Source organism: Ambystoma mexicanum, chromosome 5q (genome assembly GCF_040938575.1).
Source record: "Ambystoma mexicanum isolate Mex_15411 chromosome 5q, UKY_AmexF1_1, whole genome shotgun sequence".
Lineage (NCBI taxonomy): Eukaryota > Metazoa > Chordata > Amphibia > Caudata > Ambystomatidae > Ambystoma > Ambystoma mexicanum.
This window is the reverse complement of record NC_090933.1, coordinates 525,981,247-526,005,044: the sequence shown is the minus strand read 5'-3', so window position 1 is coordinate 526,005,044 and position 23,798 is coordinate 525,981,247. Positions and strand designations below refer to the sequence as shown.

Below are 23,798 nucleotides of genomic sequence, written 5' to 3'. Positions count from 1 at the left end.
GCACAGCTTCAAAATGGCCGTCCGTTTCCTGCTATGTTCCTGCATTGCCTATTGAGGCTCGAGCAAGCCTCCTGATTGGCTGCCCCAGCCTACTTGTCCTCCTATTGGGCGCCGGCAGGCGAAGCCGGCCCACCTCACCCAAGGCCCACAGCTACCAAGGCCATCTCCTGTTTCCATGCCTGGACTCGTGCCCTGCAACACATCACAGGAGCTGGAGCTCCTAGGACCGGATCCCGACCTGCAGGAGCAGCGGGCATCCTGCAACAAGCCCTCCAGCCCACTGGCCAAATTCTGGTAAGCGCCGCTCCATAGCGCCGCATCGACCGTATTTTTATTTTAATATTCTGCATCCGCCTGAGCAGCAGAAGCGAATAATTGCCCAAACAAAGGCAGGGAAATCCGCTGCCTGCTTACAGCCATTTGGCTATCCTTTATAAGAAATCGCCATTGAAGCACATGAGGCACTGCACAGCTTCAAAATGGCCGTCCGTTTCCTGCTATGTTCCTGCATTGCCTATTGAGGCTCGAGCAAGCCTCCTGATTGGCTGCCCCAGCCTACTTGTCCTCCTATTGGGCGCCGGCAGGCGAAGCCGGCCCACCTCACCCAAGGCCCACAGCTACCAAGGCCATCTCCTGTTTCCATGCCTGGACTCGTGCCCTGCAACACATCACAGGAGCTGGAGCTCCTAGGACCGGATCCCGACCTGCAGGAGCAGCGGGCATCCTGCAACAAGCCCTCCAGCCCACTGGCCAAATTCTGGTAAGCGCCGCTCCATAGCGCCGCATCGACCGTATTTTTATTTTAATATTCTGCATCCACCTGAGCAGCAGAAGCGAATAATTGCCCAAACAAAGCCAGGGAAATCCGCTGCCTGCTTACAGCCATTTGGCTATCCTTTATAAGAAATCGCCATTGAAGCACATGAGGCACTGCACAGCTTCAAAATGGCCGTCCGTTTCCGCTATGTTCCTGCATTGCCTATTGAGGCTCGAGCAAGCCTCCTGATTGGCTGCCCCAGCCTACTTGTCCTCCTATTGGGCGCCGGCAGGCGAAGCCGGCCCACCTCACCCAAGGCCCACAGCTACCAAGGCCATCTCCTGTTTCCATGCCTGGACTCGTGCCCTGCAACACATCACAGGAGCTGGAGCTCCTAGGACCGGATCCCGACCTGCAGGAGCAGCGGGCATCCTGCAACAAGCCCTCCAGCCCACTGGCCAAATTCTGGTAAGCGCCGCTCCATAGCGCCGCATCGACCGTATTTTTATTTTAATATTCTGCATCCGCCTGAGCAGCAGAAGCGAATAATTGCCCAAACAAAGCCAGGGAAATCCGCTGCCTGCTTACAGCCATTTGGCTATCCTTTATAAGAAATCGCCATTGAAGCACATGAGGCACTGCACAGCTTCAAAATGGCCGTCCGTTTCCTGCTATGTTCCTGCATTGCCTATTGAGGCTCGAGCAAGCCTCCTGATTGGCTGCCCCAGCCTACTTGTCCTCCTATTGGGCGCCGGCAGGCGAAGCCGGCCCACCTCACCCAAGGCCCACAGCTACCAAGGCCATCTCCTGTTTCCATGCCTGGACTCGTGCCTACCCTGCCGTCTGCCAGAACCCCTGCTTCTCCTACACTTGGCCACCAAGGTAACTCTGTAATACAGTTTACTGCACCAGTAAACCACTGTGACGCCTGCACTAACTTATCTCCACACCACAGCCTGCCTGGCTGGCCATTCCAGATACTGTCACACGCACACAAGTTTAACTATGCTGCCTGTGCTGTCCGCACTGATCTGATTTTAGTTGTGGCCATGTACATGTCAATCCGTCTGCCGCCCAATCCCAGTTATAGCCTTGTGCATACTAGCATGTTGTGCCCTTAGGGTCACTCTCTGACAATTCTAAAATTGTGTTGTGCCTTAAGATCACTGTTAGACATTCAATATTGTGTTGTGCCTAAGGTCGCTTTCAGACCATTTAAATTTTGTTGTGCCTTAAGGTCGCTTTCAGACCATTTAAATTGTGTTGCGCCTTAAGATCACTGTTAGACATTCAATATTGTGTTGTGCCTTTAAGGTCGCTTTCAGACCATTTAAATTTTGTTGTGCCTTTAAGGTCGCTTTCAGACCATTCAAATTTTGTTGTGCCTTTAAGGTCGCCTTCAGACCATTTAAATTTTGTTGTGCCTTTTAAGGTCGCTTTCAGACCATTCAAATTTTGTTGTGCCTTTAAGGTCGCTTTCAGACCATTTAAATTGTGTCGTGCCCAAGATCACCGTCAGACATTCAATATTGTGCTGTGCCTAAGGTTCCTCACACGCACACCAGCCACTAACCAGTATGCCTCCCCTGCTCAGCAACTATCTCGCCAGCCCCATATTCTTCTTAATTACCATTACACTATCCAACACGCCACCCCAACCCCCTACCACCATGTACACGACCTCACCTAATGTAAGCTCCTTAAGCAATCTACTGCCCACAACAACTGAGGCTCCTCTAGCAACTATGATCAGCCTCCCGTGCCCCACTGCAGTCAGGAACATAAAACTCAGAGCTAGACTAGCCAAAATTCACGAGCCTCTCGCCCGCTCCATGCCCACTAATAAAAGATCCAAATCCACCCTCACTAGCCTTGACAACTATAGACCCAAAAGATCTCTGAGCTACCCCACTAAAGACCTTACCTCGCCCATCATCCAGAAAAACACTAAACCCCCTCAGAAACTGTCGGCCCCTACTGCACCTCTAGTGAGCCCCCATATTAAGGGAGCTTTAATCAACGCTAGATCACTAGTAGCCCACGCAACCGAAATCGCAGACCTACTGATCAATGAAGATTTGGACCTCCTTGCCATCACAGAGACCTGGCTCCACCCGGCAGCAGGACCTATGTTGATGTTAGCTATCCCAGAGAATTACACCATCTTGAGACAAGACCGACCCAATTCCAGAGGAGGCGGTGTTGCCATCATTCATAAATGCAGCCTTCCAATAAGATTAGCTACCCCCACTAATGCCCCATCTTCCGAACTACTCTCAGCTAAAATCCCCATCACAAATAATCAAACCCTCAATGTCCATTTGATCTATCGCCCCCCAGGTCCTCTAGGCACCTTCAATGAGGATCTTAACACTATCCTATCCACCAATTTAAAAAACGCCACACAAATGCTCACCCTCGGAGACTTCAATATGGGCTTCAATGACCCTGAAGACCAAGCCGCCATCACCACATTGAACACCCTCACAGAATTAGGATTTACTCAAAGAAGCCTAAAACCAACCCATGACAAGGGCAGAATTCTAGACTGGATAGCCGACTATAATTGCCTAGCCAATGTTACTAACATCTCACCCTTAGCCTGGACTGACCACCACCTGGTATCATTTGTATTGTCCACCAATAGACCTCCACCCATATTACCTTGCAGGGCACCCCCTACTCTTACCAGAAACAAAAAGAGTATTACAGTGGAGAGACTTATCCCCAACCTACTTCCCACACTGAACGCACTCCATGACAACCTGGACCCTGAAACCTTGGTTGAGGAATATAATAAAATCATGTCCTCCTCCCTGGACTTAATTGCCCCTCTCAAACTCAGGCCAAGCAAGTCGAAAACCCACCTTAACAATTGGTACACCCCTCTCCTCAAAAATTTAAGACAACAAAAAAGACACTGCGAATCTATCTGGAAAAAAGACCCATCAGCAGCCAACAAACTTAAATTTACTAAACTAGCGGCCCTGTACAAAAAAGAAATCCTCCTTGCTAAACGCACCTCCTTTGACTCCCGCATCTCCCAAGCCAGTTCAAACACAAAGGAACTATTCTCGATTCTAAAAGAAGTAGAAACCCCCATAGCACCCATAGACACCTGTATAAAAGATAAGAACTGGTGTACCGACATCCAACATGCCCTAGCTAATAAAATCGCCACGCTACAAAATAAAATATCCTGTAAAAAAGCCTCCTTGAACAATCCTGCCCTGCCTAAGCCACCTGAGAAGCGGTCCACAATTGAACATTTACTATTTAACTTCCCCAAAGTGACCATACCTGAAGTGGAAAAAATCATCATGTCATTAAAGCCCTCTAATTGCCAGGGAGACCTATGCCCAGCACAGCTCATAAAAGATGCTGCCCGTAACCTTTCCCCATTTATCACTAAATTAATCAATGCTTCCTTCTCCACCGGCTCCATCCCAACCAATTTAAAACAATCCTGGGTACTACCCCTACTAAAAAAAAATACCCTTGACCCAGCAATACCGACTAACTATAGGCCTATAACAACGGTACCATTTCTTCTGAAAATTCTGGATAAGGTTGCCTATGTACAAATACAGAAGCACCTGGAGGATCACCACTTGCTAGGAGCCAGACAATCAGGCTTCCGACCCCAACATGGGACCGAAACAGCTCTCATCGACCTTAAAACACAGATTGATCTGCTCAAAGACAATGGTCAAGCAGCTTTACTCCTCCTCCTTGACCTATCCGCAGCATTCGACTTGGTCGACCACGCTGTCCTCTGCACCCACCTCCACTCGGCTGCCCATTTTTCCCCCGAGGCTATTACTTGGATTAGATCCTTCCTTGATGGCAGAACCATGAGGGTTTTCTCGCCGTCAGACGCGGCAGACCCTATACCCATCACCTGCGGCGTGCCTCAGGGTTCCTGTGTCTCCCCAACACTGTACAACATATTCACCAAGCCCCTTTTCGATGATCTGGATCATCTCGGTATCACCTACACTAACTATGCAGATGATACCCAGATCCTCCTTCCGCTTTCTGGAGATTATGCAAAGGATTTGGCCTTGGTGAATAGGGTCTACATCATCATCCAGGCATGGATGGCCACTCACGGTCTATGCCTGAATGATGATAAAACGGAACTCATCACACTGGGTACCAAAGCTAGCCTAAAGAATCTGAGCCCGGCATACTCATCATTTATAATTGATGGTAATACCATCAGGGTTGGACACAAAGTCAAAACACTGGGCTTTTACTTGGATTCTAATTTCAATTTTTAGCAGGCAAGTGAACTCACTAGCCTCCTCCACGTCCTATACTTGCAAACTGATCCGGACAGCCAAACCTTTTTTATCCGAGAATAGTTGTCTGACCCTGGCCAGAGCCCTTATACTCTCCCGCTTGGATTACTGTAACGCCCTCTATCTTGGGTCATCTAAAGCCGTCACTGGCAAGCTACAAACTCTCCAGAACAACGCACTTAGAGCGGTCTTGGGCATCCCTAGAAAAGACCACATTACAACATATAGCAAACAACAAAACTGGATCCCCATCTTAGACAAAATCTCCTTAAAAACTGCCTCCCTAACCCATAAGTCCCTTAACAATGCAGCCCCTACCTATCTGATCAACAGATTTCACAGACTAACATCCATGAGACCGACAAGGATAGCATACAGAGACTGCCTGTCCGTCCCTTCTTACAAACGCTCAACTATAGGTGGCAATAGCTTCCCAGTGAAAGCGGCCAAGTTATGGAACTCCCTACCACCCACTCTTAGAATGGACCTACCTTACCAAAACTTTCGCTCAAAGTTGAAGTCTTGGTTGAAGACAGCCAGCATCTAGGACCTCCTGGCCCCCACCTCACTCGGTCACTCTGGATACACAACTGCTAACTGTACATATGTTTATATTCACTGCTTATTGCTATTATTATTGTGCTCATACTTGTATATATATTACTGTCTGTAACTAAGTCTTGCAAATTCTTGTAACTGCTGCGCCTTGTTACCCTTGGGCTTTTCGGCGCATTATAAATAATAAACAAACAAACATAACCTTGGGTAGTTCAGACTGATGCTAGAAGGTGCACCCCTGTTCACCCTAGGTGGCCTTTCCCAAGTCCTGTCCCAGACAGTGACTTCTGTAAAAAGCCATGCACACTGATGACGTCCTTCTATTCCTGAAGCCCACGGAAAGAACATTAACCTTGGCATTTAAGACCTTGTAGCAGTTTGGCAGGGTCTCAGGGTTTGTAATAATAATTGTATAATATACTATAAGCAATAATGAGGACCATGAGGTAGTGAGATATTTGGCAGGTACATATCCTATAGTCTGGCAAAAGGGTGGGGTGGATTACCTGGGGTGAAATCAACTGCAACCTATGAAGGCATCTATGGGGCTAAAATCCCAGACTTATGGAGGTCAACCGTTGAGGACTGATGAATCCTGGAGAGTCATTGCTGATTCCCCAACCTAAAGTCTCCTCCCATGTGGCCAGGGGAAGGCAGCCGCTATCTGATCCTGACCCTGACGGTGGTATTGTGAGGGAGGATCACATGGGAGGAGGAGATGGCTGTCAGGTGGTTGGGGGAGTGTTATTATTCTTAAAAAGATGAGGATCCTATGATTGCCAAATATCTAATGCCATGCTGTCATTGGGGTAAGTCCATCCGATGAGAAAACCCAAAGAACAGTATACAAGTATCCCCCTAAACAGAATACGATGTCCTCTTTAGGGATCTCTGGCTCTTATGCAATGTTCCTCTAATTGTAATGGTTCTGTTTTGAGTTAGAATCTTAAACCCATACTGCATTAGTGACTTTAAAAAGAAAAGAGTAAAGGCATTATGGACTACAGCAGCCATAATTCTTATGGTATTTGGACGAGGAAGAGGAACACAGAGTTAATAATGTTCAAAAGGGCTGCTAAGAAGAACATGCAGCCTAGATGTTATTTGCATCAACCAAACGGGACATTTAAAGCTGGAAATTACCTACAGGTGAGGGAAGCAGGAGTTGGAGGACCACTGCAGAGCGGAAAGCGGAATTGTGGAAGAAGGCAGAGGCGCAGAAGGAAGCCCTGCTGAAGGGAAGAGGTACTCCCAAGTGGGTAGGGGGGCGCTCTGAAGAACCGGAATGTCAGGAAACCCAATGGAGCCAGGAGAGCTCCATGGAAATGCTGCGCAGACGAAGACGGGCTCAGGAGAGCTGTCAACGACGGTCAACCCGAAGAGCAGCAACCTTGCAGACGGAGATGTAGGAGGCTGACAGGTGAGCTGGAGGAGGGCTTGGCAGTATTTTGAATTTCTGACTGCAGTAACACCGCACCACGACTGCCCGCCTGACACAATATGGAGACGCCAGGAAATGGAGATGAGTTGACCTACCAGCAAAGGTAACCCCGGGGTGCTCCGAGGGTGTCAATTAAAACAAAAAGCAGATTTTGAATACTGAACAAGTATAGCAGAAGGGCAAAAATTCTCCTCTTGTGAAATATCAGTTTGGAGAAATCTGTAACCCACATTCCCACGAGCCAGGAGACTCTAAAGGAGGGTTAAAATAGTGAAAAGGGTGCAATTATCCTTTCGTGAGATACCAGTTTGGGGAAACCTGTAACCCACCATGGCATCAGCCAAAAGGCTATAAGGGCAGGAAAATGCTGTACAAATCTTCTCATATGAGATGTGGAGAGACTTGGAACAAACATTGCCATTAGCTGAAGGAACAAAGTTGTATAAAGTAGAAGTTGATGCTAGCAGGAGAGTAAACCAGGAGAAGGAACAGTTGCTTTACATTAAGAATTGGTTGTCTAAAGAGTGTTGTGGAAATAATATTTACTTTTAATTCATCATTCTGACAAACTATTATTTGACAAAATACATTTGCTGTGCTATCATGACAAAGGTTTTCCATGAAAAGAATGACTGTTCTATTCCTCTAAACCACTTTAGATCTTGGGGAACAATACTTTATGGAAGAATATGATTTTCGAACAAGTGTTTTGTGAAAGAGACATTTTCTTTATTTCTTTGAAAGACGGGTTGGATGGAAAGACATGTTTTCTATGGAACGGAATAGAACATTGTTGAACTAAACTTTCAAAAGTCTTCCTGAACTGATTCTGGGAAAGAGTATCAAACCCTATATGCAAGGATTGCTTTGTGGTAATTTTTTGCATTTGTTGGTTGAACTAAAAGCGGCCTTATGTATTTTGGTTGTGTATGATAGTGTGAGGGTCAGATACACTTGGATACCAGGTCCTTTTTTCTTTAGTTTTAGTTTGCTAGGTAGGAACATTCTTGTCAGGATAGGGACAGATAGGGGGTTATCTCACCCCTGTTTAATTTCAATAACTATGGCAAACATTAAGAAAACTTCAACTTTGTGTCTGTCTCTCATTTCTGACCCCTCACAGGACCTACTGAGATGTTATTTGCAAGAACTGTCCTGGTTGAGATTCCCGGTGGTAAAAATGACCCCCTCCCAAGCGGAATATATGTGCTCCGTGCCCTCTGCGTGTCGATCCCAGTGACAATGGTCAAATGATATCCGGGGGAAATATTTACATTTATATGGAACCGAAGGCGACCCAGAATTGCAAAAACGGTCCTGATATTTATTGGCTGAACAAATTACCCCCATGGTGGAATGGTCGATGGAACAGGGAGTTGAAAGGTGGAGGGATTTGGAACAAGGAGCCATCTATAGCCCCCTGCATGAACGTTCCTTTTTAGAGGGGGCATTGAAACAGAGTAGGGGCTGACTATTAGCCTCAATTGGCTGCTTGTTAAGGTACTAATACAGGGCTATACGAATGAGAGGAATGACGCCAAGTTTGGGGCTCTTCTTGCTACTTAGTCTCAACCCAGAATTTACACCAGAATGTAACCTTTAGTTAACTGGTATAGAAATGGGCTGATTCGACAAAATGATCTTTACAAGGATGGTAGCCATCTGACATTTGAGGAGTGTAAGACCAAATATGGGATTGGGGAGCACAAACGTTTCCGTTATGCAGAGGTCTGGCACTGGATTGGGAATAGTATGTTGAAGCGTGCGGGAACCAGGGTGCCCATGGGAATGGATATTTCAATGAAGGATGGCATAGAACGGGGTAGGATTTCGTTACTGTATAAACATAGATGTTGATACACCTGGAGATAAAATGCCTTACATGCAAAAGTGGGAAAGGGAATTGGGGGTGGACATCACACAAGAGGAATGTGAACGTATCTGGGAAAGAGTTCATAGGGCGTCTAAATGTAGCACAATAAAGGAATCTGTAAACCAGATATGTTTTCGGTGGTACCGCACCGCACAGAGGATTTGCAAATGTGCATCTTGCTCCTCCCCACTCTGCTGGGGTGTGGTGAAATAGGGAATTTTGGGCACATGTGGTCTACATGTCAAAAGTCCCAAGTCTTTTGGAAAGAAATTCTGGGACATATTAGGGATTTAATGAGTATACAACTGCCCATAGACCCGGTCGTATTGATTTTGGGAAATGTTGTGGATGGTATCTATGGAGTGAGGGTTCCTACAGCGATGCTGATCACGCATTTGTTGAACACGGCTAGACTGATGTTGGCACAGTTTTGGAAAACAGTGGAGGACCCAATTATTGGGCAATGGTGGGTGAAAATATGGGGTGTGGTCCTAGCCCTGGAAAAAAATAACTGCTCTTTTTGACATAGGTTAAAGTGTGGTCTCCTTTCAGGTGCATATTGGAGAAAGGGAACAAAGCTGTTACTTACTGAGGAATTTCTCAATATGGTAATGGACAGCTTGGAGGATAGTGGGGGTAGAGGGGGATTTGGTAAAGCGTATAGAAATGGAATGGGGGGAAAGTGAATGTTTGGCTTCCATATAGCCCACGTGTCGACAATGTCTGTTCTAGTCTGAGTTGTTTTACAATGACATTGCAGTGTACATGTTTTCATTCAAGTGGACTGGTCTGTGTACCAAGATGATGGATAACAATGAGAAGCTACATGTACGGCTGGCCAGGCAAAAGAATAAATAAATCTTGTAAAAAATACAGGGAAAGGGGAACATAATTGTGTAAGTTTGGAGCTGTCTGCTTTACTGCAGTCATTTCTTAATGTCTATGTATTGATGCCAGAGTGTATACATGTTGAAGGTGGAGGCAAATTAAACCATTTGCTTTGTTGAAGTGAAAGAGAAGAAAATGAAATCTAGGCAGTTCGGGCCTCTCATTGGAAAATCCTTGTGTTGCCCGTAGGTTAACTTAAACTGTTCATGTTTAAAAGAGCTCTGATTGTTTACCCTCTCTTCGGTCGGTTTAAGTATAGGATTACTAGATGTGTGGAGATGGAGTTAATGTGTAGTTTCAGAGCAGGATGCCACTCTGATACGATAGCAGTTAGTAGCTGCTCCACTATATTATGTTGACACACACCGATCTACTCCATACATGCCAAGAAAACACTAATGGTGCTCTTGACAAATCTAGCTATTGTATTAGTCCTATCGCAGTTGGGGTACTACATTGGAATATATGCTGGTCTTCTCCCCACCCCAAAATGAACAGTCTTCAATGTGCCTAGCATTATGCTTCACAGTATCACTGTCCTAAAGAAAAATGACATCTCCTGGGTCTTGCATGCCTTCATTAGTTGCAGAATGTAATGTCTTCAAGATTCCTCATATGACGGACACATCTGTAAGGGGTCAGAAATGTGAGCTTTTTCAAAAGATGCCATTTTATTAACCCGAAAGGTTGAATAAACGCCTCACTATCCCTACCCTGCCTAAAATAAACTGATGGAAACTCTTTAACAAAAGGTTTCTGTTCCTCACACTTCTACATGCAACAAATCAATAAGGTAATATATGGCAGTTCAAATAAACAAATGTATCGGTTAGGTTTGTAACCTGATAAGTCTCTTCTTATTACCTGGGTGAATTTCCCTTCCCCAGATTCCAGCAGGATTGTATTCAACAGTTCCAAAAAGATAAGGAAATCCTGTCTTGTAACAAAGTTCCACTTCAGTTTTTTTGGTTTCAACTTGATAACAAAAAGTTTCAACTTGAACAGTTCACAATGGCTTCCATCTAGTCCACTCACCTGCCAGGCCTACTACTACAAGGTCCTCTGCCCTGGTGTACTCTCCTGCCAGGACAGAATAAACTACTAACTGGTAAATATCATCTTCCAACAAATTAGCAACGTCTTTTGCTTCACAGCATCAAGTTTACATATTTCTTCTGGGGAAACTAGAAACACATTGGTGCTGTTTGGTACACACTTGTGATTGCCACACGCAATGCAGATTATGCTCTACTCCTCCTGAACACCTTCTATCAGAAAGACAGCCCTCCTGCCACTTTTGTTTCCCTACCTTTGCATTAAGCAAATGCTGACAATGTTTCTTTCTCACTCTCACACTTATTTGGTTTTGGCAATGTGGGTTTAAGCCAGTTTCTCTTATGACCTCCTTTACACATGGGCAATATTCTTTACAAACACTTGAATTCTTAGTTGCCTCCTCTTGGCTTTGGCAATCTTGGTTCTTTAGAACCTGCCTTTGTATAATTCTCTTTTGGTTTTGGCAACAGTTGTTTTTATTGGTTTCTCGGTTTATTGCCCTCTCTTGTTGGTGCCTTTTTTAATCTGACCCACATAGTTAAAGTTCTTAATATGCCACCTGCGCCTTCTGGCAATAGAATAATTAGACTGTTTTATATCGGTTCAATATTAAAAAAAAAAGATTATTTTTCCACTTCACTCAGTTTATATTATTTTTGTGCCTAAGGGCCCTGGACTTGGCCACCAGGCAATTACGTATCACTCCGGTGTGACAATCTGCTGGTGAAAATCGGCAGGTCTGGCTTGCGTGTCTGTTCGCCTTGCTGCCTCCAGGCCCTCTGCTTCTGCTTTCGTACGCGGCCCAACAACCTCTCCTTCACGGCTGCCCGCGAACTGTGCCAGTCGATCAAGGAGCTCTTCTTGCTCCCACAGATCTTCGGTGCTCGCCTGCCAATGACGCTCGACTGACAATGGGAAAGCTTTCAAATTGCGCATTTCCTGCTGCGTAACCTTTGCAATGAATGTCTCGGACGCCTCCCTGGACTGGCATTTGTTTAGCATACGACAGTGGTCACACCGCCTCTGCTCTCTTCTAACTTCTGCTGCCATGTGGAGGTGCTAAAACTACTCCATCTCCTGCTACTGCTCTTCTCTATGGCCTTCACCTGAGGGGGCCTTTTATGCCTTCCAGTGATTAACCCCAATAGGTTGCAACTAGCAGTCTAGTGCCTCTGCAGCCTTCTTCCTCGTCCCAGTATTTTGGGAATTGTGGGACTTGGCGTTCACAATATATAGATTTTCTCCACAGCTTTGATTTTACAGTATGCTAGGGTCTTTGGGGAAGTTACAAAAAAGGATTTCCCCATTCTTCTCGACACATTTCCCCCCTCCCATCCCCACACCTCTGTGATCCTCCCGCAGAACACCACCCCCAAGGTCAGGATCAGGAAGTGTCTTACTTTCCCTGGTCACATGAGAGGGGTCTCAGGTCGCAGTTTCTGGGGGAATCATCTCTGATTCATCACACATCATTCACAACCAAGTACCTCACTATTACTAGCTGACCAGAAGCCTAACTTGCTAGTCATCCCACAACCCAATCCCAATTCTCTTTTAGATTGTAGAGCACAAAACTGGCTTAAGTGTCCCAGTAGACTATGAGAAGTGATACAGAGACCCGACAAACACTTGTTCACTCAATATAGAATTAGTAATTATGCCTTTGCGATGTGATCTTTATTTTAAAGGGTTTGGTTACTCTAGAAAGTTGTCAATGTTAGTAAAACTGGCGCAACAAGGGAAAATGTTTTCGAAGAATATTTTGGGCAGATTATTTAAAGAATGGTATACCTGAGTACTGTAAATAGAAGGAATTGTACGATCGGACCGAAAAAAAGGTCCGACTGTACAAAAAATCTGAAAAATGCTACCACAAAAGGTTCGAACACCAAAAGTTCAAACCTTTGGTGGTAGCATTGTAGGTAAGTATACAAAACAAAAAGACTGCAGGGATGTCCCCCGCAACACCATGCTCACTATACTTTATAGTATAGTGAGTGGGGTTTGCGGGGAAAACCCCTGCAGCCGCCAAAAAAAAAAAAAGACCCTGCGGCGCCGGTTCCTGATCACGGAAGTGAAAGGGAACAGGCGTCGTAGGGACACAGCCTGAAGAAAAGTTAAGTAGGGTTTGTTTTATGTTGGGGATTGGGGTGAGGGTGTGGGTGGGTGTGTCGTGTGTATGTTGGGGGTGTGGTTGGAAGTGTGGTTATGTAGGGGTTTTGAACGTGTGTTCGCATTGGGAAATGTACAAACCTTTTGTGGTTCGTACATTTCACATGCAAACTTTTCGGCCGCGGGAAAATCAGCCGTGGTCGGATCACGTAGATCCTACTAGAATAAATGTTGTTCATGATGTGATACCGGAGAAGTAGTTCTGGTCTGTTATGTATTAGAAAAACAAAATTTACAAAATATGTTGATATCTTCCTCCATGTAAAAAAGAAAATGTTTTTTAAATCAGCATGTTTGTGCTTTTTAAACTTAAGTGTTTGATCTCTTCTGCCCAATATGCAAGTCATCTAATCCTTTTGTTGTTTGAATGCAGAGCACCTGTATTGCTGTTTATATGAAAGATAAGCCTGCAAAATGTAAAGTCCCAGCACTGGAACTTCTGATTAAGGTACCATTTGACTTGTTACGCAGTTTTTGATTTTCCATTGCTTAGTAGATTTTATTGGTCACATTAATATGATGACCTTTCTGGTAACTTGGAGGTTGTAATTCGCTGAAAGTTTTTCTTTTTTTTAAGAAGGAACATGATTTGTTTAAATGAGACCCCTCTTGATTTTTCTTTCCAAAGGGGTGTTCCAGACTGACAAACCTCTTTGATTCTATTTCCAGGTGCTTCGCTGTTTAAAGAATCACCCTGTGATGGAAGAGTTTAAGGTTAGAGACATATTTCAACGATTCTATGCAGAACTGGCCACAAAGACAAAAGTGTCTGACACAGGTGAGATATGAAGTAAAACGGGTACCCCCGTTTGAGTTTTTGCAAGCTGTGTGTTGGAATGTACTGCCATCACTGCACTTTAAGTGTTGATTAGAAATTCTGGAGTAATGAGGCAATGGGAAGTGTATAACGTTTAAGACATGGGCAGGCTGTGAATGTCAGAGGGACGCGAGTTCAGACAATAATAAAAGTGTGGCACACAGGAATTTCGGAAATTAAAACCTCTGATATGTAGGGATAGATCTTTGAACAGGTCCATAACGGGGAGTAAACAAAATAGCTTAAATAAGGCAAAATATTCCCTTTTTTGAAACGGCACTCTTGTCGAATGCCCTTCTGCAGACCTTATGACAGGAGGGTCATTTTGTAATGTTGTCATATATTGACTAGTTCTCTATCATGACCGGCTGAGATACAGCTGTAAATGTGCATAGACGTACTTCATTCCAATTTTTTTTTTTCCATACCCCTCTGGTGAGTGTTGTACAACCACTTACCTTAAGGTGGGGCAATGCACCCAGCCCAAACGGGAAGTCAAACCTCACTTAAGTTGGTAATGTTGCAAAGCAGTCGGGCTCAACTCAAAGAGGAGGATGTAGGCTAACACAAAGGAACAAGTAATCCTTAAACTTGTCCATAGAAAATATACTGCACTGTTTTAATGAAAAATACACATTGCTACACATATATAGACAGCTTTTCTATGAATGAGTACTTTAGTAGCAAAACAGAGTCTAAAGATAGCTAATGAATTATAAAAACAGTAAATTCCATAAATACACAACACTATTATGTTGAAGGTCCACTACTTGGTGGGAGGCACATTACATATGAAGACCTGGGTGTCGGAAGAGAATGTAACCAGATGTTAAAATAGTCCTACAAGAACCCAATGCCAACACAGACACCATTTTCAGGTTTCTTGGACCCAAGTGCACACATCAGTCAATAATGGTTGTAGAGTGGGGGGGCGCTAGAGAGCCCGGCCAAGATGGCCGTAGGTCCGTGAAGCTCTCCAGCACCTGACACTATCCGGTAAGCAATCCAGTAAACTCCTGTGCTGAAGCTGTGTACTGACGGCGGTGACCTGTACCTGAGAGCGTTGGGACCCCAATCCTGGAAACTTGGAAAGAAACGGCCCTGCATTAGCGGAGATCGAGCTGTGTCTGTGGGCTGTGTCGGCAGCGCGGGGTGGAGGAGCGGGGAGCTGCCTGTGCCTGTCCCCTCACGTGAGTCGGGGATGTGAAGGGACGGTGTGCCCATGAGGTGGTGAACGTCCTGGTCTGGCGACTTCTGCAGGACTGCTGTGGCCTGGGGAGGCGAGCGGCGTGAGGAGAGGACGTGGCCGCCGCCAATTACAGCAGAAGGGGGTGATTCTTCGTTTCCTTCTGAGCGTCCGGCCAGGGAGGGGGCGTGGTGGCTCCCTGGGGCGCTGCTGCGGCGGTGTCGGCTGGACCCCGCGTACCTTCGTGGGGCTGTGGCCTGGATCGCAGTGGAGGATGGTCGGCCACTTTCCCAGATGGCTGTTGCTGCGGCCGGTCCTTGCTTGCCTTTGTGGACCTCTGGCTTGGGGCCATATCGGGGGACTAGAGGTGGCGTTGGAGCAGCGCCGGCTGCTCGCTGTGCGCACTGGTCGCTCCCGAGGAGTTTCGTAGGGCAGGGGAGGCCTGACACATAAATAAACGAGTTAAAAAAATAAATAAACACAAATACCATGAATTGGGACTTTATTCAGACTGAATGAGCTGGATACAGTTGGGCCAGCAGAGAGCAGTGAATTGTGAGAATCAGTGGGACTACTAGGCCTTCATCAGGATCTTGGTGTTGGAAGGTGTGAGGCCTGACGGGGAGCTTTTTCTGCGCACCTGGGTCAAACATGCATGGGCACTTCATCCGTGGGCCAGTAAGATATCCAACGGCGCCCTCATGGGGTGTCATCTAGTCGAGGTGGCACAGGGGTATGGGCTCCTTGGCATTGATCCTGAGACCTGGTTCTGGTGGAGCTGGTGTGGTGGCGGTTGTGCTGCGGTCTGGAGGGGCACCCGTCCCCTCGGTGGAGGCTCCCACCTTGATTGGCCCGTGGGTGCGTGAGGGTTGTGACGCAAGGTTTGGGGACAGAATCCTGAGTCAGAGCAGCATGGAGAGAGCTCACAAATCCACAGATATTTGGATTTAAAAATGGTGCGTGCTGAATCAGTGCCTGACTCATTAATGCAGCATGTCAAAATCCAGTAAAGGGGGCAAGCAGCAGTCAAAGTTGCACTTTTAGGCGTCACCCCAGGCTAAGAATTGTGTGATGACGGAAGATTCCCCTATGGCACGGATTCCGGATCCGGACCCTGCCGTCGCCTTTCAAGATATCAAAGCAATGCTCACGCAGCTGCAGTCGGGGATACAGTCCCTAGATGGAAAGTTGGACACTTTGACCTGGATAAGCACAAGGCCGAGGGTCGGCTGTCCGGAGTTGAAGATGTGGCGGCCTCGGTCTCTGGGGGGATGTCCGAAGTAAGGAAGGCCCTGAAAACTCTCCAGGCGAAGCAGGAGGATCTCGAATCGAGGTCTAGACGAAATAATATAAGGATTGTGGGCCTGGCGGAGTCGGCTGACCGGCGGGACATGGAATCTTTGGTTGAAAGTCTACTGTTCGAGTCGTTGGGATCTGAAGGATTTTCCCCGGTGTGTGTCATGGAGAGGGCGCATAGAATTCCTGCCGGGAAAAAGCCAATTTCGGGAGCACCACCTAGACAACTGATTGCGCGCCTATTGAACTATAGAGACAGAGACACGGCGCTAAGGAAGGCGCGAAAAAAAGGGGTTGTCACCTACAAGGGGGACACCATCAAATTTATTTCCGGACTTTTCTGATAAAGTGCAGGTGGCCAGGAGAACATTTTTGGATGTGAAAAAACAGATGCGCGACAGGAATATGAAATATGAAATATGCCATGCTGTTTCCGGCCAAGCTCTGAGTTGAACACAATGGTCGGGCTCTATTTTTTCAGTCTCCGGAGGAGGCAGCATCCTTTCTGGACATGTTACCAGGGGCCCCCCCGAACAGCGGGGGAATAATGCTCGAGCAGATGTCTGTGTGTGCTAAATTGTTTGATTGAAAAAGGACACTGCTACATTGGTTTCATTTATCGGTGCAGGAGTTGCCATACTTGGAGCGGTATGCTGGAGGGTCGGGCTCGCAGCCGCTCCCGCAGCGAAAGCTGGTTGCAAGTATGCTGAGGGAATGCAGGGGACCGGGCGGTTGGGGTACCCGGTGGGGGTAGGGGGGCCTGTGGGATTGGGAAAGGATTGGCTGGGGTGGGGGGAATTCTCATCGCCATGTTGGGGAGGCGGTGGTAGTGGGGAGCGGGAGCTACAATGTGACTTGCTATTCAGCGCTCAGTTTAAAGGTTGGGGGGTTTAGCTGGAGGGTGGGGGTAGGGGACACATGTTCACTGACAAGTTCGGGTTGTTGTTGTTTGGTCTTGAGACACTTGAATTGGGTACTTTCGCAGGGGTTCAACTGCACCGTCATGGGTGGGTTGGCCGATTTACGGACTGTAGTTTCTAGTCTGATGAATGGCGTCACTTAAATTTTGCACGTGGAACGTTAGAGGCTTGAAGTGCCCCATAAAGCGTCAGAAGATATTGCATTATATGCAGAGGCATAAGGTTGGGATTGCCTTTCTCCAGGATACGCACTTAACGAGGGACAATGAAACTGCCTTTGGGAAAGTATGGGGTCGTCATAGGTATTTCTCTTCCTATTCCACGTATGCCCGGGGGGTTGGCATACTGATTCACCATGGGGTCGGGTTTCATAAAACCGAGGTGATAAAGGACGAAGAAGGCAGAGGACTCATAGTGCAGGGCACTATACAAGGGAAGCTATATACATTAATAAATTACTATGGGCCCAACAATGACACAGTGGAGTCTCTTGATTGGATTGATCGGCAGCTCGGTGGTCTATCGGTCGGGGAGGTGATTTGGGCGGGGGATTTTAACACTGTGATGCATCCCGACCTTGATGGATCTAGAGGCGTGCAGGGTGGTGGGAAGAGAGGGATGGCTCGTCTCCGGGATGTGACATTCCTGTGGGATGTCGCTGACGTGTGGAGGGTAAGACACCCAGGGGCGCGACAATACACGTGTCACTTGGATAAACATGGGTCTGCCTCGAGACTAGACTTTTTTCTTATCTCGTAGTCATTATTGGGTAGGGTTAAAGAGGTTGAGATTCTCGCTCGCATCCTTTCGGATAATGCACCGGTGCTTCTTGTATTGGGCGTAGGTGGGCGGACTGGGGGGAGTTCATGTGGAGGTTTAAGAGTGGCAGTCTTTTAGATACGGTATTTAGGGATGGTTTACAAACATCGATCAATACCTTCCTCGAGCTAAATGTGGGCTCGGTGCAATCTCCTGGAATACTCTGGGACGGCCTGAAGTGTGTGATACGGGGCGAATGTATATCCAGAGAGGCGGGTATTCTCAAATTAATTGGAAGGGAACTGGTGGCTAAGGAGGCAATCCTACGAGAGCTACAGGTAGCCAATCCGGAACCCTCAGACCGAATTTGGGCTGAGATCCTTAAGCATTGCCACGAGTTCCAGACTCTGGCGTTGAGAGGTTAAGTTTTTGAGAAACATGGCCACCTGGCGGCAATATGTGGAAGGTGATAAGCCCGGTCGTACCCTCGCTAGGGCGACTAGAATGGATAGCGTCACAGGACGAATCCAGGTGATTGTAGATGAACAGGGGAATAACAAATTCGAGGACTTGGAGATTGTCCAGCGGTTTTTCCGGTTTTACATGCGCTTGTACTCCTCGAGTCTGCAGGCATACAGTGGGGATATTGAGGACTATTTGGATAGGGTTGCGCTGCACTGGTGTACAGAGGCACAAAGGGAACATTTGAATCGCCCATTATCGCTGGAGGAGGTACTTGATGTAATTAAATCTCTGCCATCCGGGAAGTCGCCGGGACCTGATGGGTTCACGGCGGAATTTTATAAATATTTTGCGGACTCTCTGGCACCTTGCTTGCTGGAGATGTACCGGCACAGTTTGGAAACGGGACTACTGCCGGACTCTTTGCGGGAGGCTCTGGTAGTAGTTTTGTTGAAACCCGATAAACCTGGCAGTGAGTGCTCTTCATATCGCCCAATTTCGTTAATTAACATAGACAATAAGATTTTAGCGAAGATTTTGGCCTCGAGGCTTTCGCCCTTCATGCCAGAGATGGTGCTAGCGGACCAGGCGGGATTTATCCCGGGCCGCTCGACCTCATATGGCCTTAGGAGAATGTTCGGGTTGATGGCGGCATTGCCTCCTGGGGACTCGGTGGTGGCTGCCTTGCTGGACGCCACCAAGGCGTTTGATTCTGCTGAATGGCCGTTTATGTTCTCAGTACTTCGCCGTATGGGAATGGGGACCCACTACATAAATATGGTGAAATTATTATATACACAACCGACAGCGAGGGTGAGAGTGAATGGCCAACTAACGTCTACCATCCCTCTAGAGAGGGGAACGAGACAGGGATGCCCCTTGTCGCCCCTACTTTTTGCTTTGGTGATTGAAGCATTGGCGGAAAGGGTTAGGGACGTACATTTGCATAGGGGGATCCAATTGTACAACCATAAATTAATAATTTCATTGTACGTGTATGACATGGTGCTGTTCATCAAGGACCCTGGGGAAAATTTAGATCCGTTGATGAGGGAGGTTCAGAGATTTGGGGATGTGTCGGGTTGCGGGTGAACACATCTAAATCAGTCTTGTTCCCACTAACTGAAGCTACATCCCAATTTCAGGACACATGGGGATTCCAATGGCACATGAATTCTACAAATTACTTGGGCATCTGTCGCGAGGGACCCACTGCTGGTGTATCATAACAATTACATTAAGGCTCTCAGCGGGGCCACAGAATCCTTGGATAGGTGGAAGAAGCTCCCACTGAATTTATATGGGCGGATATCCGTGGTAAAGATGACGCTTCTTCCGACATTTCTTTATATCTTTTTGAATGCCCCAGTGGCGGTCCCCGGGGACTACTTTCGCTGCTTAAAAACGGCTATACTCCAATTTATATGGGAAGATAAGCCGACCAGAGTCTCATGGGACAAGTTGGTGGCCCCTGTGTCAGAGGGTGGTCTGGCGTTGCTGGAGTTTGAGGTCTATTACGAAGTAGCACAAGCTGGGTTTTTGGTGTACTGGCACAGGTTACAGCATGACAGTAGTCATATTGAGGTGGAAAGAGCGGTAGCCGCGCCTAATTTGCTCCGGTCAGTTATCTTGTTGGCCCCGAGCTGGACGCGCTCCCCAAAGAATTTGGTGGAAGTAACATGTAGTGCCTGGACTAGACTAGAACAAAAAAGGAGGGATGGAGTTTTATACTCTCCCCAGCTTCCGGTTATATATACGCCAGGAATTCCCCTTACTAGTGAGAAAAGCTTTGTGGACATGACGAAAAGACTGGGTATTACAAGCTTTGGAGATCTGTTTCCTGGGGGGATATTCATTTCCTTGGAGGAGTTGAGGGGCAGGGAGAGGGGGAGGCTCTCAGCCTTGGACGTGTTTCTTTATTTTCGACTTAGGGCGAGTCTCCGATAAGTGTTTAGTACCTTCCCTGACCAGCCGCCGATATCCCCCATTTTGGATAAGACACTTAAGGGCCTGCTGGCGAAGCGTGTGACCACAGGATTGTAGTCGATGTCCATTCAGTCCAGGGCCTGGGCGCGTCACACACTCTGGTAAAATGGGAGAGGACACTGGGGAGGGAGATCCCAGAGGACGTATGGAAATACTGTTGTGAAGACATAAGGAAGGGTGCTATTAATGCAGGGTATGAACTGATTCATTTTAAATACATCCACCAGTTTTATTATATGCCTGCCAAAATTAAGAATTTTTTTTCCGGGTGCTACAGGGAGATGTAATAGGTGTTGCCTGGAGGGGGCGGATTTCCTTCATGTTGCGTGGAGCTGCTCGAATATACGACAGTTTTGGGTAGGCGTATTTGAAACGGTTGGAGGGATTGTTGGCCGAACAGTGGACCCGGATCCAATGGTGTGATTACTGGGCTATACTAAGGAGGTCCCTAGGGGAACGCGGAAACTGGTGACATTGCTCCTCATATTAGCTAAGGGGGGGACAAGGTAAAGCCCCCAAACATTTCCCAATGGAAAGATGACATCATGTATTGTAATGACATGGAGAATGGGTGGGGGTCGTTGAACAGGCAACGGTGTGGTGATATGGGTATGTGGGATGCGTATACATGTTGTTTGCTTCAACAGCCTGCTATTGAAGATACTGAGTCCTTGGTGGGTGGCACTGGATGAAAGACTTTGGCCAGATGGCCGGGGGTTAACCGCTTGATGCTGGTCACGGGACGAGCGACACTGGAGGATTGCGATGACTGTTCAGTGGTAATATTGATAACAATGATCAATGCAGACTGTGTTTTAGATTGGCGGTCAAAGTTATATCTGGGTGTGTCAAGGGAGGGGAAAGGGTATCTGGGGGGGTTTGTTAGTATGTTGTGTTGGTTGTACGTTGTTCTTTTCAGAAAATCAATAAAAACAAATTAAAAAAAATGAAATAATGGTTGTGAGTGCTCAAACCAATTGTAAAACAGTAAAGGGCCACCAGAAAACAAAATACATTTTGGCAAGAATTACCAAAACATTTCACTTGACTGAACATAGTTGTTGTCAGCAAAAAGAGTGTAAATATGCTTGCACATTTGCTGATGTGGAGAACATGACTTTAAAAGTACATTACAGTTCACAGATAAGGGCTAAAATCCTAGTGTTTGGCCTAACACTCTCTGGACCCAAACTGATGCAGGAAATATGTCCCTTTTAGAGGAGTTCCAGGTAAGCAAACAAAGTAGTCTCAATTCTACCCCACAGGTACAGATGAGACCGCAAACTACCCCAAGGAGCACCAGAGGAGACACCACTGAAGAGCTCCAGAGGTCTATTCTAGAACCAGGACCTCCAGAAGAATATGCAGAAGTCCAACGGGTAACTAATAGAAAAATGTGGCTGAGGCTCTCTTGCGAATAGTTTATTCCATGAACCGAGAGGACCCTTGGAAGTGAGCATCTCTAGTGACCCAAACCCCCAGGATCCAGGAATAAATACTCAGTGTTTGCTTCCTGAAGGTTTGCTGCAGGAATGCCGAACAACCCGGTATGCACAAGGGTTGTTTTATAGATGCAGTTTACAGGATGCCACTTTGCAGGAACTTAACCCCCTGAACAAGGACAACACCAGTGACTGAAAAGAAGCTGCTCCTCCTAGAAGAGAACTGTTGGTGAGAGGACTATGTAATCATCTAACGTAGTGGTAGAATAGTGTGCAACCCAAAAGGAAAGCTCAGACTCTCCAATGGTAGTTGTAGCAGAGCAGTCAGACTTAACTCCAGGAGGAAGGAAGGTTGGCAGGGAGGGACAATGAGTTCCATGTGACGCACAAAAGAATGCATCACAGTGGCATACTGAACAAATATACACTTTATTTCTAAGTTCACATATAAAATACTTACCGATCCACCAGGGGGCGCAGAGATGGTCTGACGCATCTCGGCACGTCTCCCCTCCAAGGCGCCGTTTCTGGGTCCTGAGCCCCCCCAGACACCCCCGGAGTGAGGAGCCGACACCACCCCCCCCCACACGAGTGCACCGGGCGCCCCTGGCCCGAATTTGGGATCCCGAGGTGGAGCCGCGCCGGAGAACGAGGCCTCCGAGTTTCGAGGGACGGAAGCCCCTCCTCCCTGCGGCGCCGCGGCTCCGCGGAGATCTACTCCACCCCCGGGCGTGAGCGAGGCCTGCAGAGGGGGCGGACAACCCGGGCTGACGCCCCCCCCCCGCCGTGAGCAATCTTGTGGAGTTCGGGTGTCCTCGGAGGGACCCCGCGGCGGAACCGGGAACGCGAGGCGGCCTCTCGAGAGCACGACGGAGCTGTGGACCTGGACGAGGCCCAGGCGACCAGGTGAGGAGCGGAGCACGGCGGCCCCCAAGAGAGGGGGCGGATCTAGAAGAGCCCGTGTGGGGCGCATTGGAGTATATGGTGGGGGCCTACACCGGCCCATGCTGGCAACCCACGGTTTTCCACGAGGGGAGACCTTATACTCAGGGGGATAGGCAGTGCAGGCCCAATCCGGGCGACCCCCCTGGGACCCGACGGCGGCGCAAGAAGAGCCTGGAGCAAGGCTGGGGAAAGCCAGCAACATAAACACAAGCCCCGCAGGGGTCACGGGCGACGGGGCGCCCCCCGAAAATCGCACTTCCCAGGCGGACAGACTTGCCGCGCAGGGCCCAATTGGGAGAGGTGGGCCCAGGCAGACTACGCCTTGCGTCCAGCCGCTGGTGAGCAGAGGGCCCTCGCAGCCTCGAAAGGAGCACAGCTGCGCATTTAGGGGAAGGAAGAGGCGAGGAGAGAATACTGGGGAGGAAACAATAATACCTACGGGAGGAAACCAGTCCTAGGGCCCCGGGTGCTGGGTCTCCGCTTCCGGCGTCATAGCAGACGGAGGCCCTTGCCCCCGGCGGCGCTGTCGCGGAGTGGTCCGGCGGGCCACGCCGACCCTGAATATCCGGGGGAACCCCCCGCGGAGCAGAGATGCTTGGGGAGAATCTATGAGCTGGAGAGCATCCCTTCAAAGGTTTCGACGCACGTCCCCTGATCCCCCGAGGACGCCTGAAATGTCGACCCAAACGCAGCAGGAGCCTGCTGATGCTAGCACGGTCACCAGAGGCATGGCAGCCCTATTGGAAGAAATTAAAGGCTTTAGGGCGGATATAGCTCTGAGACTGGACACATTAGACAAAAAGGTGGACAATATTGATGACAAGAGTCCAGGCCCTAGAGAACAACACATCCTCGAGCGACATCTTTGAGACACAATTCGACATGCGCCTGTCGGAGCTCGAGAGAAGAGAAGAAAAATGCTCATTAAAAATGGAC

At 47.8% G+C, this 23,798-nt stretch overlaps 1 protein-coding gene across 1 annotated transcript in view; it reads left to right on the top strand.

The window, feature by feature from the left end:
- Positions 1-23,798, top strand: part of PRKDC (protein kinase, DNA-activated, catalytic subunit) — a 3,362,625-nt gene that overhangs the window by 75,769 nt on the left and 3,263,058 nt on the right. The window contains exons 4-5 of the mRNA XM_069621025.1: positions 13,423-13,497; positions 13,719-13,827. Coding sequence (XP_069477126.1) covers positions 13,423-13,497; positions 13,719-13,827 — 184 coding nt within the window. The remainder of the gene's footprint in view (positions 1-13,422; positions 13,498-13,718; positions 13,828-23,798) is intronic.